Below are 19,386 nucleotides of genomic sequence, written 5' to 3' on the forward strand. Positions count from 1 at the left end.
GAGATTGATGTCATATATCTTGACTTCAAAAAAGCCTTCGATCTGGTATCCCATGATCACCTCTTGGCAAAACTGGCCAATTGTGGCCTTGGGTCCACCACGATCCGCTGGCTGGGAATTGGCTCTGTGGTTGGACCCAGAGGATGGTGGTTGACGGAAGTCAATCGTCATGGTGCCCTGTGACCAGTGGGGTCCCCCAAGGCTCTGTCCTTGGACCCATATTGCATCTTCATTAATGATGTGGACATTGGAGTCAGAAGCGGAGTGGCCAAGTTCACTGATGACACCAAACTCTGGGGTAAAGCATTCACACCTGAAGAGAGGAGGGCAATTCAGGCTGACCTGGACAGGCTCAGCAAATGGGTGGATGAGAACCTGATGGTGTTTAACACTGAAAAATGCAAGGTTCTCCACCTTGGGAGGAAAAACTTGCAGCTCGGCAGTGCAACGCTGGGTAGTACTACGGAATAAAGAGACTTGGGGGTCATCATTGACCACAAGATGAACATGAGCCTGCAATGCGATGCTGCAGCTAGTAAAGCGACCAAAACGCTGGCTTGCGTCCATAGATGCTTCTCAAGGAAATCCCGGGACGTCATTCTTCCCTTGTACGCGGCCTTGGTGAGGCCGCAGCTGGCATACTGTGTCCAGTTTTGGGCCCCACAATTCAAAAAGGATGTGGAGAAGCTTGAGAGAGTCCAGAGAAGAGCCACGTGCATGATCAGAGGTCAGGAAAACAGACATTACGATGACAGGCTGAGATCTATGAGGCTCTTTAGCCTGGAAAAGCGCAGGCTCAGGGGTGATCTGATGGCCACCTATAAGTTTATCAGGGGTGACCATGAGTATCTGGGAGAACGTTTGTTCACCAGAGCGCCCCAAGGGATGACGAGGTCGAACGGTTATAAACTACTGCAAGACCGTTTCAGGCTGGACATAAGGAAGAATTTCTTTACTGTCCGAGCCCCCAAGGTCTGGAATAGCCTGCCATTGGAGGTGGTTCAAGTACCTACATTGAACACCTTCAAGAGAAATTTGGATGCTTGTCTTGCTGGGATCCTATGACCCTAGCTGACTTCCTGCCCTTTGGGTGGGGGGCTGGACTCGATGATCTTCCGAGGTCCCTTCCAGCCCTAATGTCTATGAAATCTATCTCTTTGAAATCTATAAGTCATTAGCAGGTAATGCCCTTTTAGAAAAGGTCTTATTGCTTGTCGCCGTTCGATGTGGTAGGTTTGCTGCAGTTTGTATTCTGGCTTTCAGTCACACCATAACTCGCAAAGAAGTGCACAGAGACCTTTTCCATCTCCAGAAGGACAGAAATGCAAAAACCATCTTTATACTTCAGGATTTTCTAAGTATAATTTTATTTTGGCACCAGTAGTTTGCTTTGTGCCAAGGCCAATTAATTTACTCATTTATAACAGATGGCAACACTGAGCCTGTGTATTCAAGTAAAAGACTAAGCTATTACATACCTTTTGCTGCCATTTATTTCAATTTGTTTGGCCATAAAATTACAACCTCGTTAAATCCTGACAGATACTGATGAACAAGGGGCTATTGAAACAATACTGGAAGGCACTAAGGCAGCCTATGAAAGCTGGTACTCTGCAGGCCTTCCTAATCATTTTCATTCAGTAATGAAGCCTTTGTTCACAAAGATTAATGACTGTGCAAGATTTTTTCAGGGTTTTTTTTCCTTTTCCTTTAAAGGAAAAAGAGAACCAATTTATTAATCTTCTGCACAGAGAGTTCAGATTAAAGATAAGGACATAAAGAGCTGTATTTTCACAGAGCTCCATGAGGGAGTACTGTGCTTGGCTCTCCATTAACAGTAATGGGATTTGGAACATGCAACTCCCCTGAAAATATACCTCCTTGAGACCCAACCTGTAATTAGAGATTTTTTTTGTTAAGGTGACTTGCAGAAATGATTCTACTATGTGGCATTCTCTGAATGAAAAGGGAAACAAGTCAGTACAGTACAGTGGAAGTGCTACCCCAAGTGACTTTCACTGAAGGATATTTTCCTTTTGAGCTGAGTCAGCTGATTGTAGCTGCAGTGATTTTATACCCCTGCTGTTTTTTTTACTTCTTGTTGTTAGAGATGGGATAAAAGGCTTAGTCTGTCTTGGTCATTTTGCCCAGCTAGGTTCAGTGGACATTCAAGCATTTTTGTCCCACCACTGCCTGCATTTCACTGTGTGGCAGGATGAATTTAAATGTATCCGCCCCACTGGGACTATTGTTTCATCATTGAATACATCCACTTTGGGACTCAAAAGGTCTTTTCTGAATTATGAATTAATGTTCCAAAGAAAGCCAACCTGGTTTTCTGAAATATGCAGCCTGACACCACTGCAGCGATTGCCTTGTACTCTGTGTGTTGCATAAAGTCAATTTCTAGCCAGTTTAAAAATTTCAACAATTTTTTAAACTGTGATTCAATGTAGCCTGCAATTCTGCTGCCTTTGAGATCCAGTGTTGGCTGCAAACATTCTGGCAGCTTCCATTTTTCTTTAATGTTTCTGACAAAGAACTTGAGTTATGCCCATAGCATAGAATATTCTCAGTGCTTTTGCATGTACAAACTTTTCATGGGCACCTTTGCACACCTTCCACAGCATTTCACAGAGCACACAATGTAACTTATGAATGTGACGTGGTAAATTGTTTCTGTAGGAGAGGATGGTCAATTGTCCTTCTGCAGGAAGGGTGCCCTAATGAATCCATGCTGTTCGTTGTGGGGGAAACTCATCTCTTGCCCTGCAAAACACACCTCAGTTGATGTTTTGCAGACGAACTATGTGGGGTTTGACATAAGGCATGGTTGAAAGTCGTAACGATGGAGAGAAGTTTTGGCCATGTGGAATCACACTGAATGTGCACCTCTGTTGTCTGTGCTCTGAACTCCTTTTTCTCTCCTCTTATTAGAATGGAAACCCAACACAAAGGCTTCCAGTAAAGAATGCTTTCAAAACCTTGCATTAATGCCCTGGCCTGCTTATGAGGTGCCCTGTTGTAACTGTTTCCAGTTAGTATATACTGTTGACCGGGTAGCTGAATGCTTCAATCTAGGCTGTAAATTCATTTAAATTAAATAACACCCTTTTCCAGCTCCTGTGATTGTGAGAGAGAATTCTCCCATCTCAGTATCCATCCCAATTTGAGCAAGAACCCTAGGGTCATTTTTGATCTGTCTTCATGAAAAAAATGCAGTCACCCTGATTCGCCCCCACTAGGGATGGCCCAGCCTGAAGGGGTCAGTTCAGTGTCATAGAGCTCTCACAGGATCCAGCAGGGGCATCCACCTGTGGATGAGCTAGGTTGGTTCATTAGCTTGCCTGGAACCTATGACTTCTAGATTGTAAGCCACTGTTGCTGGAAGTAAAAAGCCATCATCTGTTAGATGCAGTAGGAGGTTCAGCCATTGCTATACAAGGTCTGGTCTGCTATACTGGAGGGGGACAGGGAGTTAGTGGCACATACACACCCACAGCCAGGGAATGCCAAGTATTTTAGGTCTGTAGTAATTTATATCCATCTCCTGACTCTGTTTGAGGCATGAGCAGAATTAAATGACGTGCTCTGCAGAATTATTTAGAGATTACATTTTGTTTGATTTATTCAGAGACTATCAATATTAATTTGTCAAGGCTTCTTGCACTCTGGGAAGGTAGTTCCTGTCAGGTATCTCTTGAGAGCGAAATGTTTCACTCTATTGCTAGGCAGGAGTCCAAGAGCTAGTTCTGGTCCCTTCAGACCAGAATTGGGTAATTACTACAGTCATTCTCTGTGGCAAGGCAGCATCACGTGCTTTACATTTTCTAATAATTTTGGAGCATGAAGATGGAGGGTGGATTTGGGACTGCAGCGTCAAATGTCAGCGTAACAGAAAGAGGGCTACCCAATACATTTTCTGCATGACTTTAGTCCTTTGCAGGATATGTGGAGTATATATATATTTGTATTCTATATCGAGGCTTATTGGTTGCATTGCAGTATTACCTGGAGGCCCCAACTAAGAAAAGGGCACCCTGTGCCAGGCCCTGTATAGACATCTAGTAAGAGACAGGCCCTCTGTAAAGAAGTTTGCAGTCTAAGACACAGGATGAGAAGGGAAGGAAAACCACAGAAAAGGGAAGTGATTTGCCCAAGGTCAAACAGCGGGGCAGTAGCAGAGTGAGGAATTGCCCCAGTGGCCTACCTGTTGAAAATTGATTCAAGCTGTCAGTTTACCATTTCCCCAGTCCCAAAATGATCCCTATTTGGGAACAGCCCAATACACACATGGTTGGGAATTATACCATGTTGTCTTATATATCTAGTAATAGCCTCTTCTGGTTTCTTTTACTGACTCCATTTCAAGTGCAGTGGGGACAGATCTGTAAGTGTGTGAGTTGCTTATGATTGGAGTATCCTTATCCTTACATGTTACTGGTACTTAAAAATACTATAATAATTTCTGAGAAAATATGGTTGGGAGATAATGGAGTGCCCCCAAAAATGTGACCCACTTTGTCTACATTCCTATCATTCATTAGCCTACCCTAATGTTCTGCTAACATGAGCAGAGTTACTTGATGGTAGGTGGGTAGGACTCCTGGGCTCTGTTCACCCTGTTTTGGTGTATGAGGTTGGATGAGTTTAGTTTTTACGTGGTAGTTTACTCCTGTGGGAAACTTGGTGTTGCTTCTTAAGTCTCATGGCATATGGTTCTTTTTTAGTGTCCTGACTTCTGAAGTGATATGGATATAAAATAATCTCTGCTTTCCTTAAGAAAGAAAAAATTTGGAAAAATATCTAGCCTGCACAATTGTGGATAAAAGCCTGAAAAAAGGAACCATGTATGCTCTCCAGGCTCAGAAACCTAGAGCTGACAAAGTCAAAAGCTGGTATTAAAATACAATAGTAGCTATCTCCTACACAGTTTTTAACTAGTGTTTGTAAACTGTTTTGAGGTCTTTAGATAGACAGGGCAGTAAAAGTGCAAAATATTGTTATTATTGGTAAGAGAGGTGCTGATGATGGTTGTCAGTTGTAGTGTTTATTATGAAGTATTTATTCAGTGGGGAAAAAGTATCATTCCAGTAGATGGTCCTTCTGTGGCCTTTGTGTCATATCTGTTGAGGATATGTTTTCAGTACATCTCTTGTATTCTACACAGCATTGATTTCTCACGACAGTTGGATCAAAAGAGTTGTTTGTGTTGCCAGATAAATAAAACTTGACAGAAGAGACGTCCTCTTATCATGGCAGGTATTTTGTAGCTCCATGCTCCACTGGTGTTTCAGTAATCTGCCTGCCTGGAAAAGAGCCTAGACTCTTAAATGATTTTTTTCATGCACTTAGGTTTTGCTGTTATTTTAGGAAATCCACAGTGTTCCTCTTACTCTAAGCTGCCTGAAAGGAGGAAGAACATAAAGACATGAGGAAAAATGCTGAGGAATCTGATTTTCACAACCAGGCCATATTACCTAAGTGGCAGGGGAAAGAGAATTTTTCTCCTTCATCCAGTTTTTCCCTTGGTTGACATTATATAACCAAGTTTTTCATTTTACCATGCAGTAATAATACACCAATAAATTATTAGGGGTGCACTGATAGAGATTTTTTGGGCCAATACCGATAGCCAATTTTTAAGGAGGCATATTGGCCAATACCAATCTGACTTCAGATATGCAGCCCAGCAGCTTAAAGAGCAGTGTCCAGCTGGTAAGTCTGTTGTGGTGGAAGGGGAGGGGGAAGGGAATGGGGGGTGCAAATCAAGTCCCCTGTGGTGAGGGAGGGAGTGGGGCTGGGGCAAATGCTGTGGCTTATCCAGGGGGCATGGTGGGGGCAGCTCCTGCTGCTAGGCGTACCCTAGGAGTGCACAGCGGGGTGTGCCCCTGGATCTGCGCACAGGGCAGGATGGGCTGCTGCTGTGGGCTGGGTCCAGGGGCTGCATTGGGCTCTTCCCAGTGGGGGCTGGGATGGGCTGCACTTGGGGCAGGCAGCAGCAGCTCTCCCCCACTCCCCATAACCCCTCCCAGTGCCGCCACCTGCCCTGAGCTCAGCCTGGCTCAGCCACTGCTGGGAAGAGCCCAGCGCAGCCCCTGGACTCAGCCTGCAGCGGCAGCCCATCCCGCCCCATGTGCAGATCCAGGGGCACATCCCCGCCGTGCCATCCTGGGGTATGTGTAGCAGCAGGAGCTGCCCCCGCTCCCCATGCCCCCCAGATAAGCTGCAGCTCCGTCCCACACCGCCTTGCCCTGGCAGGGCAGCACCTGCCTGAGCCCCACTCCCTCCCTTGCCACAGGGGACTTGATCTGTGCCCCCACACCCATTCCCTTCCCCCTCCCCTTCCACTACAACAGACTTACCAGCCAGACACTGCTCTTTAAGCTGCCAGGCTGTTTATCAGAAATTGGATTGGTATTGGCTGATGTGCCTCCGTAAAAATCGGCTATCTGTATCGGCCCAAAAAATCTCTATCAGTGCACCCCTAATAATTTATTGGTGTGTTATTACTTCATGGTAAAATTAAAAACTTGGTTATATAATGTCAACCAAGGGAAGAACTGGATGAAGAAAAAAAAATGTCTTTCCCTTGCCATTTAGGTAATATGGCCTGGTTGTGAAAACCAGTGTGTAAGAGCTATGCTTTTCTAATACAGTGCTACTGTAAAAATGAAAAATAAGAGTAAATATATGTTAATCTGAATTGAATCTATACTATTAAACACGGGCAACTGGTGCCTCTTGAGTCTGGGGGGACAGCAGATTGCCGATGGGGGGTGGTCCCCCAGTGGCTGATTGCTGATGGGGGGGAGGGGGCGGTTCCCGAGTGGCCAATTGCTGAGCAAGCAGCGAAACCAGAAGTGCGCTTCCGCTGGCACTTCCGGTTTTGTGACTGGCACTTCCAGGGGGTGCACACCTGATCTTAGTGGGTGCATGTGCACTGGCATGCACCCTCTGCATGTCACCAATGCAATTAAAAACATTCTGATCTGTTGTAGTCCTTCTGAGTTCTTTGCAACAGTAGAAGTGCTTTATGATTTTTTCCTGTAGTCAGAAAAACAAGTAAAAACTAATAATTGCCATTTTCCAAGGGGTGCTGTGAGCCTATTGAAGGGTGTCCTATGCCTAATGAGGGGTGCTTTGAATCTAAAACGGTTGAAAACCACTTCCTTAAATAAATGAGTATAGATTTGGAACTAGATTCTATACCATCTACTGGGCACATCCAGAGCCAGCCTTAGGGGAAGTAGCGCCCTGCATGAATTTGTATTTTGTCGCTCCCTCCTCACACCTCAGTGGTGTTGCTGCAGGCAGAGGCAGGTGGGCAGGAGTGCAGGTCTAAAGCAGTTGCCACCCTGCCCACACTTCTTGGCTTCGCTTCTCCTGAGCAGTGGCCTCAGGGACACCAGCTTTCAAGCTGCAGGCAGATGGTGCCACCTGTGCCCCTGCTGCCTGTTGGAGTGGGCTGTGCCCAGGAGACTGCTGTGGTGGGGCAGGGACATGTCCTGCCACCACCTGAGCCAGCTGTAGGGCTGGGGTTTGGGCTGCCCAGGCAGGGAGCAGAGTGGGTAAGACCAGATAGGAGCATGGTGCTTACCTGCTCCATGCTTCTGAGGGAATGAGGCAAACTGGGCTGGGCGCATGGAGCGCAGTGGAGTGGAGCCAACAGGGCTAAGCACAGACAGTCAAAAAGCCCAAGGCTGAATCAGTTCAGTCTTTGCAGGTTAGTCTAAGCTGCAGAGATTAAACTGAGAAACAACTGGACACACATTTACTTTTGATTCAGGAAATGCAGCCATATACCTGCAGTGGCTCAGACCAGAAGCCAGTGGGGGGGGGTGCTAGAGCACGGCTCTCTGGCACACAGCCAGCATGGGCCCTGTATTTGCTTCCTCTTTGTGCTGCTGCAGAGGTCTCTGAAATTTGCAGTGGAGAATCAAAGCAGCAGGACACTGCAGGATTGATCATCACTTCCTCTTCCTGCTTCCAGGTGCCTTTGGGATTTGTAGTCTACAGTTGCAGCCAGCACTAACTTTCAGTAAGTTTAGCAGGGCAAGGCAGCTCTGTACTTGGGGGAAGGGGGGTTTAACGCCCCTCCCTGGCCCTGGACCCTAGTTGAGTTTTGCCGGGGGGCAGTCCCTGATTTATGTGTACTGAACTTCTGTTCTGTTTCAGGTTTAAACCAGTTTCTGATGACTTAAGCTGGTTTATATGTAACTTCTGTTTCTAGCCCATGTGTGAAAGGAAAGTTTGTGCGAGGGAGGAGCAAAAAGTTAGAAGTCAATGAGTAGGCAGTAAGTCCACTTAGATGACTAATAGTTGGAACAGAATGTGGCCCATAACTGTATTCTGATTAGTAAAAAACAAATTTAAAAAGTGCTAGCATTACTGTAAAGGCCTTATTTATTTGCAAATCAATCAATAAGCCATAATAGTTACCAACCAATGAGAATTAAACTTCTGAGAAAAATAAAAAGTAAAAATGCAAAAGGAGTTTAAGATTGTTGCTATAAATCAAGATTTACTCCTTGTTCATTTAAATTGTGCTTAACATTGTGATAGAAATCACTAATTTAAACAATCCAGCCTGCTCAGGTAGAAGGATTTGCTTATATAAAATCCATTTGATGGCTTTGCAAATAGCTACCTGTGTCCCTATGTGAAATAAATAGGGTAAAATTTATAAAAGTGCTTAAGTGACTTTTAGAAGAGTTTATCTACTAGAAAGTCTATAGCTCCTAAATGCCTAGGTCCCTTTCAAAAGGGGGTGTAAGTTCCTAAGTCATGTGGGCACTCTTGAAAAGACCCTGCTATTTTTGAGAAATCTGGATGATCGGTCAAAGGTATGATACTTAAAAATAAACTCTAAGAAATTAAACAGGAAAACAACAGCTTGATGAGTCATATTCTGTAATACTGTATTGTTTATTTATTCCATTTTACTACTTAATTTCACAGCTTTTTGGTGGGAGGGAGAAAATGAGTCCATTTTCTACAGTAAGAGTTTAGGATTGGAGATGCTGAAATTTGAGATTGGATATCACCACCGTCCCCAGGCATTCAGCTGTGAGGGGAACGGGAGGATTTTTAGTTCTTTTCTCCCCTCTGTGTACTGTTTGTATAGGGTCTCATTATGATTCTGCTGATGTCAATTGAAATTTTGACATTGATTTTGAAGAGATCAAGACATGCCTGTCTTGACATGCATACAAGTATGCCATAATAAACCCTAGTAAGGTTATTTTAATAGTATGTGGATGACACTAAAATAGTGTGCAGTGGGTGAACTTATGAGCAGGTTTATTTTGTGAATGCACATTGGTTTTGAAAATATTCTTGGCAATGGCAACACTACTTTAGTACTGTTGGTAAAATAAATAAATAAATAAAGCCTATACCTGATTTGCACTAGGAATCATTTATGCTTCTCAGAATTATTTTAATCTCTTTGTTGTTCCATTAATGCATATCTCTGCAAACCTCATACAACTCTCTCAACTTTCCTAAGATTTTGGTTTATTCTGCCAGTTGCCTCATATTGTCAACTAATTGGAGTGGAAATGGTAAATGAAAGCAGTATTATTAAGCTGCCAAGTCTCCTCACTTGGCAGTTAGTGGGCGATGCTGGTAATTGTACCAGAAGTGTAATTGCTCTGAGTTTTGCCTCTGATTTCAACAAAGCATCCTAGTAGTCTGCCACTGAGACATCTGATACCTGCTTTTCTTTAGTACTTTCTGGCGGAGTGCTACATTTGAAGTAAATCCAATCCTGCATTCTTGTGTTATTTGAGAATACAACTACTTTGTATACTGCTCAGTGCTGTTGTGAGTAACTTGGACTAAACGCTTTGTCAATATGTTGTTCCCAGCAGAACTGGCAGCTAATTTCCCCACAGTTTGGAATGGTGTGGTATCCACATTCCCTAAAGTGAAGATGCTATGGTCATGTGCCAGTACTGGCTTGGAGCCAGAGTGGTCTCTGCTGTGAAAACTGATTAAATCTTTTAGCTTATTTTACCGACTTCTCAAGGGCAGGTATTTATGAATAGCCAATAAAGCGAATGAAGTTTCACACAAGACAGCAAGCTTCTCAAGTTCCAAGCTTGGGCTAGTATTAATATGGGCCCAACCAGGCCTTCCCCCATACTCTTTTTCCTACATAATAATTCTAGAGATGCCACCAAGCAGATGTCCTACTTTACAAGTCTGGCATATCATACTACAAGATCCCGCATCCAGTGACATTTTATGGATTGGCTGGATAGTTCCATAATGCCCTTTGAAACAGAAGAAAAGACAGGCAGCTATTGCATGTTTCACATCTCCACAGCCAGGCAGCATCAGAATGAGGACAGGTTGTTGGTCAGTGTAATAATATCTTACCTCAAATTGTATCTGATCAGAATATGGGTGTTTTGTGTATTTAAGAAAAGAAAAGCTAGCAGAAGCACATTGCACCCATAAGATACTATGATAGTCATTGAAAACAGTCATGTTGAAGAGAATTAGCTGTTTTGTGGTCAAATTAACATGGTGGCTGGCTATGGTGATTTCAAGGTCTTGACAGCTTGGAAACACTATCGTTTCTCACTTGTAGCATTTATGAACCCCCTTTCTTTCATTCTTCACTTCATGAGAACAGATCCTAAGTTCTCCCCCTTAGTTTGGAACATGCCCATTAAGTATCCATTTGCTTCCTTCTGCTGAAAACATAGACTTTTCTAACATGTTCTTACCAGTGCCCTTTGGACCCTGCTGCATCATAGGTGTGCTCCCATATTTTGTATTTTTGTTTTGCTCCAGTTGCTTGTCAGCCTGACAGGCCTGAGAATGTCTTCTGCTTGGTGGTCCTCGTTTGGCTGTCCAAACCACTAGCGAGAATCCCTGCAACTGTGCAGAGTCAATGGAGCTACGGCCCATGTCACAAACCCCACAAAAATTTGACGTGTTCATGGGATATCATACATATTTTCTTGAGTTTCTTTTACTGATATGGAATGTGTGGTCTCAACAGATAAACAGTGTTAAGCTTCATTCAGCTGATTCTCCTTATGTTTATACTAGCCAATTGCTTGTCAAGAATGATGGGGGGGAGGAGTGGGAGGGGATGGAGCCCCATGTTTTGCCCCCCACCCCACCACAGTGGTGGGAGAAGCCAGGCCGCCGTGGCAGAGGGGGAACGGCAGGCCCAGGCTGACCCACTGGCAGTGGGGGGATGGGAGAAGTGGGCTCGGGGCTGATGTAGGGGAGGAAGGTAGAGGAGGAGTAGGCCCAGGCCCAAGTAGGGGGAGGAGGCCTACTCCTCCCATCCCCCCACAGCTGCTGTGTTGGGCCAGGCCAGGCCTGCTGCTCCCCCCCACCGCCACAGTGGGCCGGGTTCTCTCCCAGCTTGGGCTCGCTCCTCCTCCCCTTCCCTCTCCCATATCAGACCTGGGCCCACTTCTCCCCTCCCCCACCACCCCTGCCGTGGTGCGCCCACTCCTCCCCCACCGCTGCCACATCAGCCCGTGTCAACCCTGCAGGGAGGGAGGGGTGGGCTGAGCCCAGCGCTGGTGGCCTCGCCCCCCCATGGTGTCCCAACTGCCACCACCATTGTCACCTCCAAGGAGCAGGGGGGGGGATGGTCCCAGGTTGGGCAATAGCTGCAACTGCAATCTCCTCACCCTTGGGGTTTTGTGTACCCCTGAAGCTGGGAGATTGCCACAGCAGCAATCGCCCTGCCCCAGGGGTTTTGTGCACCCCAGAGCCTGGGAGATTGCAGCCGTACCCTGCGGCTCCTGGGAAAGGTGCACCCCTGTGGCTGTGGCTGGGAGGCTACAACTGCTACACGTGCAAGCTAAAGCTCAATAGCAACCAGCTATAAAGTTAGTGCACTTTTTAAAAGTCAAACTTTATAGCTGGTTGGAGCTTTTTATGATGTAATAGATACTTTGCACATGTAACTGGTCTCAAGGTAATTACACAATTAACCAGTTAATTGCACGATACCTTTATGGGTAGAGGGAGTCTATAAATCCCGTTTTTCTTTAGAGCTACAAATAATTAATTAATAATAATGGAAATATTTGGCACTGGAAGAACACATTGTTTCATACAGATTTCTGTGTACAGCATCTAATTAATTATTCTTCTAATTATATAAGCATTGGTGGGAAAACTCCTTGAAAGTGATGCTGGTGAAAGTACAGTTTTAATAGGATGGGAATTCAACACTTAACATTTTGTCTGATTTTTTCACTGTTGTACAGGTACTTGGATTAATATCCACTGGAGATTTTCAACTGTTACTTTGTCTGCTGTAAGGTGCCATTTTGTTTCATTAAGAAAAAAATACTTACAGCTTTAACAGTTCTTTATAAGTACTGCTACAAATACTAATAAACCTTCACAGCACTCAAGGGATGTAGGCAGATAAGTGGTGTTATACTCATTTCACAGATACTTAAAGAGATGCAAGGGGTATAATGAGAAAAAAACACCCATTTCTGAAAGGCTCAGAGGTCACTTTCAGGCTTTGGGAAATTGTATCCAAGGTGGCTTGACCAAGGTCTCTTTGTGAATTAGTGGCTAAGATGAAAATAGCTTCTGCACATTCCTGGCTTCTGGTGCAGTGTAGTGATCTCTAGAGCATGTTATACCTGAAAAAAGAATCACATTGAACTTGCTAAAGGAAGTACAAATGAGGGCTAGCGAGCAGTATTCTGCAGCTCATCAATGTTCTACCAACATGAAAAACTATGTGGAAAAACAAACCCTTTTTCACAGAAGTAGCTAGTGAGCTGTATATGTGGTGGTGGAATGATTAGGACTTAGTAAAGCCAGCAAAATTAATGGTCAGAGAAGGATGTACCAGATTCCCCCATGTAGCTTGGTTTTTTGTTGGCAGTAAAGATTGTGTATTACTCTTTGTGACTTTAAGGTACTTATGGGACCTGGATATTACCTTGTTTGGTATTTGTACCATAGTCAAGAAAAAAAATGTGCCTATATATTATCATTAGAGCTGTCAATTAAACACAGTTAACCCGCATGATTAATGCCTTAATTTTTTTAATGCACGTTAATCACTGCTGGTGTTGGAGGAAAAGTGGCTCCTTTCCCCTTGCTGGTGCCAGGCCACACACACAAATAACCCACAGACACACACACTCTGCCTGCCAGTGCTGGGGGAAGCTGTCTGGGCGCCAGGGGTGTGGCAGGGCGTAGGGTGAGATGCCTGCCTCTCGGGGGCTGGGCAGCTCCAGGAAATGCTGCTGCAGGGAACAGGGGGCTGCAGGTCAGGAGTGAGGGGCACCAGCAGGGCTGGGGGGCTGCAGGTCAAGAGATTTAACCCTAGGTTTGACCCTTTTCAGTATTATTGTTTAACTGTGTGATTAAAATTGCTGTTAATCACAACTATTTAAATTTTTTTTTTTAATATAGCGATTAATTGCGATTTAAAAAAAAAATTCAACAGCTCTCATTATTATCAAGTTCATTTCCCTCATTGTTTTTCTCTATCTGCTGGTAGAATAGTAGCATTACTTTTAGGCTGTGGTCGAAATTTTCAAACTTGGGTGCCTTAAGTTATGTCTCTAAATCTATAGTTAGGTACTTTTATCCAAAACACTAAAATCTGTGAAAGCTATGGGTGGTGAGCACCTCTAAAAAATCAGACCATATTGATACAGGTGACTAGCTATTGATTCTGAAGTCTAGTTTGAGGTGCCTAGGTCTGCTATTTTAGCCAAAGTTATTTTTCAGGGGTCTATTTAGAAAACCAGGTTTCAAAATAGCATGTGCAATGTTGTGCCTGCCAGTACACACATGCAAATCATTCTGCAGGTACAGATAAATGAAGGAACAAAGTAAGAGTCTAGGTTGAGACCTGTTTAGAAACCTGAGCATGAAATCTGTTTTTAGGAGAAGCATACCAGGCAAACAGATAGGAGCCAGCCCAGCGTCCTGTGGTTGGCCCACAGAGGGATCGTTGAAAACGGTATTTAAAAAAAGCTGTACAGAGAGCTGTGCTCAATTGGACACTGAGCTGTTACCACGTAAACCTCATTGCAGGATTGGAGTCCTATGCACAGGGCTGCTGAATGTAATCAGTTTCCAGGCACACGTAAAGACCCACCTGCATCTTCCTCACTGCTGGGTTGCAGACGCTTGCTAAATGTTCCATCTCAGAGCATGTTCCTTGCTTCCAAAAGGCAGGTAGCGGAGAGAATAAGGTAATTCAGGGGAGGCTCATAAGTATATTTCTCCTTTTGTGCAGCACACTTACACCCAGAAGTGATTCAAATGTGTGAAATGACCATCCCTAAATCTTCTCCCTTCCCAGAGCTGCATATCCAACACTTACATTGTGGTGTATGTCTGTCTTGGCAACATCAGGCATCACTGCAACATGCTCAATAGCAGTTAAAAATCTACCTAAGTGCCTTTCAGTTCCTGTGTTGCTCTGTTCTCCTTGGATTGATTTCCTTCCTGTCTCAGACCTCTCCCCCATCAACTGGAATGAGCAAGTGAATGAACAAATCAATAGATAAATCCAAATATTTCAGCAAACAAACAAACTGTCACTTTTTCCAGGGGAAAGATATCTGGGGTCCTGGGTACCATTGTGGTGCCAGGCATCTTAGTAATGTGTGATATAGTAAAGCTAAAATAGAGCAGAAATGAATTAACTATAGTGCAAGTGTGAGGGAGAGCCGGACACCCATATCACTTGCTCTCAATTGATTCTGTAACTATACAGTAAATTACCCAGTAAAGACAGTTTCCAGGCTGCTTGCTACCTGCTGCTTTGTTACCACAGTGCCATGTATTGAGACCAGTTATATCATCAAAGGAAAAAATGACTGCTTTCTTTGATATAATTTTTTTCAGGGACATTGGGGCTATAAATTTATGCCAATCTGTTGCTGTCTTGGGCATTAATAGTCATTGGCTTTATCCAAGTGTCCACCTATGGCATTGAATTGCCTTGTGTTCTCAGGAGCCTGGGCGTTCTTTTGTTAACATGCTATCCTGGCCCCATACAAAGGGGAAGGGTAGATGCAAAAGTGATACTGTTTCATATTGGTAAACTCAAGGCTTTAGGAGCAGCATGGCTGGTAGCAGCTCAGATTGTTTCTGAGTTTGTCCCCCTCTGCAGTCTAGCTTCTTCCCTCACAGAGAGTTATTTTGCAATGGGATACTAGTACAGAACACAGTTAATATGCTGCCCCACAATGGAGCTGATTTCAAGGGAAAAAGGAAAATAAATATGTTCTTAATTAAAGCTATTGCTCTGTGTAGCATTCTCTTCTGTTGGTCCTGAGTCCAGCTGTCCATTAAGTTAGCTTGATGCCTAGTTACTGGTAGTAGCATGGTGGGAAATCAGGAGCTAAATTGTGGCTCAGACTGTCTAGGGGCATAACAGGGATTAGACCCTAGCAGTTGGGCCTATGGTGTAATGGTGCTACATAACTGCAATTTTCGATTGTAGAATATGTTATAAGAGGGTAGGAAAAGCTTTGGCCCATATGCCAGTTGGCACAGCTGATTCACTGTGGTGGGGGGATGTAATTTAGTATTGGTATTGGGCAGTAGCAAGCTGCCATACCCCAGGAATAAGGGAATGGCTATGAGGGAATCATGCCTTTAAGAAGTGATTCTAAACTGGATGCATTGAGATCCTTTCAAGCATCTTGCTGGGTGCCACACACTGTTAATGCGGTTAGGTGTGCTAACACGAGATTAACCTAGGGATTTCAAATAGGAATCCACAGTTTGAAAAGCATTCTGACCTGTTGTGGCCTTTCTCCAGTCTTTGTAACAGAAGAATTTGATCTAGTATTTTTCCTTACTCCAACTAAGAGTTGTCATTTTCTAAGGGGTGCCTTGAGCCTAACAAGGGGTGCCTCAAATCCATGAGTGACTGGTGCCTCCTGAATCTGGGGGGACACCCGCAGAAGCCACCGATGGTGGTGGCCCTGTCAGGGGGGGCACTAGCCCCATTGGGGGGCACGTGCACCCCCATGCATCCCCTACCAGTCGCCTATGCTCAAATCTAAAAAAGGTTGAGAGCCACTGCTCTAAGGCCATCATGCTCCCCTATACACCGGACAAGCAGCAAGGTAAAACCTAACTCCATGCAATCAAATGACGGAGCACTTTGAATTTTAACATAGAGAGATTGAGAAGGCCGAAAGCGGGTTGTGGAGCAGAGGTAATGTTTGTTCTGCAAAATGCTTTCTGGCTGGAAGCTGGAGAAAGAGAGAGAAGGGAAGTGGAGGAGAGTATGCAGTAATGCCCCATATCCCTCATACTCATAAGCCTCAGGGCTTGTCTGGGAACGAACTCTTTGTTGCTCTCATTCATACTGGATCAGTAGGTTCTGAACACTTAGCACACCAGATTTTAAAGAGCTCAGCGCCCAGCAGCTCCCACTTAACTCAATAACTGCTCCCTTTTATGTATTTAAATGGCCCAGTGAGACAGTTAATGCTTTCCAGTGTTCAGAATAGCTTGGCCAACTAGGCCCAAACTAGCAAATGAGGCATCACAGTTACACCCTTTTGTATGCACTGAGTACCTTATAGTCTGTGAGTGCTTCAGATTCATTGAAGTCACAGAGTGGGTGCCAGAACTTGAATGTATTTCAACTCCACTTAGAATGAGATTTAACTTTGCTTTTCCAGAGATGTTCCTTCTGCAGCCTGTGCAGCAATAAAGGCAGCTTGGTGTGTACGCATTAGTTGGCTCATAAAAAGCAATTATCAGATGAGGAAGTCATTGCCTTTTCTCCCTTCTTTATTTAGAATTAACCAAATGTTTAAAAATAAGCAGTAATTAAATATGAATTGAACATAAACCCACAGCAATTATATTAATCACCCTCCCCCTCTGCTGCTTTCCACATGCCTATGAAGCTACTCATTTTAAATAAAATGACCAGAAAAGGAACATTGGTTGCCATGGCTGGATTGTCAGCTGTGGAGGAATTCAGTTCAGATAAGAAAAGTGAACTCTGAGACAAAGATGTACCATGGATCCTGTGTTTTGACCAGTAAGCCTCTCTACAACACATTGCCAACCCCACTTGGGCTAAATTAATCTCCCTAAAATCAATGGGGCTACATAGGTAAACTGAGCAAAAGTTAGCTTTGGGACTGTCATTCTAAGCTTGCTTCAGAACCATATAGAGTACAGACTCCTCTTCTGGTTTCTCTCCTATTGAACACACAGTGCGTTTCTCATTTAGACTTTGTCTCTTTACATCATTGGAGCAGCATCAGAGAGCAATAAAGTGAATGTGTATTATGCCTACACTTGCTTTATGCCTTCTGCAGTCTGCCCTTAGGGTTATTTAAATGATCTCTAAAATAGAAAGCATATAAGCTGTCTCAGTGAGTTTCTGGCCCAAACCTTTGCAGTAACACAAGCTGTACTTGCCTGCGCACAGAATCTGCTTCCTCACAAAAATGCCATCTTCACATATGAGGCCAGATTTTGTTAGAATTGGAAAAGGGGGTTGACACAATGTTGGCTTCATGGAAACATAAGGGACTGACCAATTTTGAAGTTACTTGAAATTAAACCAGGGCAAAACCTACATAGGATCAGAATTGAGCCCTAAGTGTGCTAAATTATGCCTATGACTTTAGACTCTCACTTGTGCCTCCTCCATGGACACCTTAAATTACTCCTCTGGAGCGGATTGAGTTTTCTGGATGTCCTTTTTATCCCTTCCATGCAGGATTTAGGGCCTGCTTTTCAGAGCTGTTGAGCAATCACAGCTGCCTTTGGAGTCAGTGAATGCTGCAGATGCTCATCAATTCTGAAAAGCAGGGTCTTGATGACTTGACCTCTTGGCTTAACCTCAGGAAATCTGTGGAAACTGTATGTGGCATGGATGACAGTACTGGTATAAACTTCAAACTGTAGCTAGTGATAATAGCAAGTCAGAGCAAATATGTAGTTTGCAAACAATCAGTGATGGTTGAAGGGGTTGAATGCTCAAGGCTGCTTTGAAACTATCCAGGTGTGTCTACGTTGCAGCTACTGCTGTGACTGCAGCTTGTGTAGACATCCCCAAGCCAGCTTTAAACAATCCAGCTCTCGCATCTCAAACATGTAGTTATGTAGTCACAGCATCAGTTCAGCTCAGGCTAGCTGCTGCAGTATTCACCCAGCTGCCCCAGGGGGCATAGAGGATTTACAGCCTGCCCTGAACTATGCACTGCTTTGGCTGGATGCTGGAGGTACCCAAATCAGCAGTGACTGTAGTGGAGATGTACTCTCTGCCTAAATTTGTTTACAGAGGGCAAGAAGTTTCAGAGAGAGATCTGTAATTACTTTGGGGCTGTTGAAGCTTATGCACAATCAGTTGTCTTGCTGCTGGAATTGCTTGCATTTCTGAGCATGCCCTCATCTTTTCATTGAGAGTTCAAGATCATAAAAATGCCAATTTTATTACTGTCGAGGGCACTGATTAGTATTCAGAGGACAGCATCTTTTGTGGAGTTTGCCTTTCTACTTCGTGCTTGTTTAATTCATTTGAATGGATTCTCATTACATAACTTTGCACACATCTTACTCTTTATACTAGTTTAATTCAAGGCTTATTCTTGTTTGCAGAACAACACAATTTGGAAGCCAGATTCTTGCCAAGACTGCAGTTGCCATAGTAATATTGTCACCTGTGAACCTGCTGTCTGCAGACACCCTTGGTGTGACTTTCAGAAGGTAAGGAGTTGTCCATGTGCTAGCTGGATCACTGCAAGGGAAAGGGAAGCATTTGGGTCCTATGTTCCTTGCCTATTTTTAGTCTTGACCCTCTGGATAAGCAAGGGATTTGTGCAATTGTTGTTTTGGAACATACACAATTTGCAATTTGTTGGAATGAGCATTCAGAGGGGGCTTGGGCTGGATAGCCACTATGTAGAACTCCCCTTGTCTTCAGTGGGACTCAAGTCTAGGGAGGTAGTATAGGGTCACACCATTTGGGAGCTAAACATGTGACCAGAGAGGGCTGTCTGTACCACCAAACTGCACCCCAACAGGACTGTTACCTACAGGACCCCAGGAATCCAATTTCCAGAGGGAAGTGTATGAAGTGAAAAGTTGGTGGAAGATGCTGGCCCATCAAAGAGATGCCTAATTTGTACTGATGTAAGCAGCTATGTCGGGGTGGGCAATTATTTTGGGCAGAGAGCTGCTTACCGAATTTTGGCAATCTGTTGAGGGCCACATTCGTAGCCCCACCCCTTGACAGGTGCCCCACCCCCCTGGTTGCCATCTTGGGACCGGATGTCCCACCTCCTTAACCTCTGACCTTTGCCACCAGAAGTCCCTTCCCTTGCCCCTGGAAGTACTCCTTTGGGGAAGAGGGTTTGCCATCTTAGGGGGAACCCC

At 44.4% G+C, this 19,386-nt stretch overlaps 1 protein-coding gene across 18 annotated transcripts in view; it reads left to right on the forward strand.

Moving 5' to 3' along the window:
• FRAS1 (Fraser extracellular matrix complex subunit 1) overlaps positions 1-19,386 on the forward strand; it is a 418,617-nt gene that overhangs the window by 180,380 nt on the left and 218,851 nt on the right. For 16 of the 18 annotated variants that reach the window (XR_003094532.1, XM_025206555.1, XM_025206564.1 and 13 more), the window contains one exon: positions 18,610-18,717. The exons of the other annotated variants lie outside the window; for them this stretch is intronic. Coding sequence is in view for 15 of the 16 variants with exons in the window: in XM_025206555.1 (XP_025062340.1) it covers positions 18,610-18,717 (108 nt within the window). In the remaining variant the exon portion in view is untranslated. The remainder of the gene's footprint in view (positions 1-18,609; positions 18,718-19,386) is intronic. 18 annotated transcript variants of the gene reach the window in all.

Source organism: Alligator sinensis, unplaced genomic scaffold (assembly GCF_000455745.1).
Source record: "Alligator sinensis unplaced genomic scaffold, ASM45574v1 scaffold989_2, whole genome shotgun sequence".
In the NCBI taxonomy this organism is placed as follows: Eukaryota; Metazoa; Chordata; order Crocodylia; family Alligatoridae; genus Alligator; species Alligator sinensis.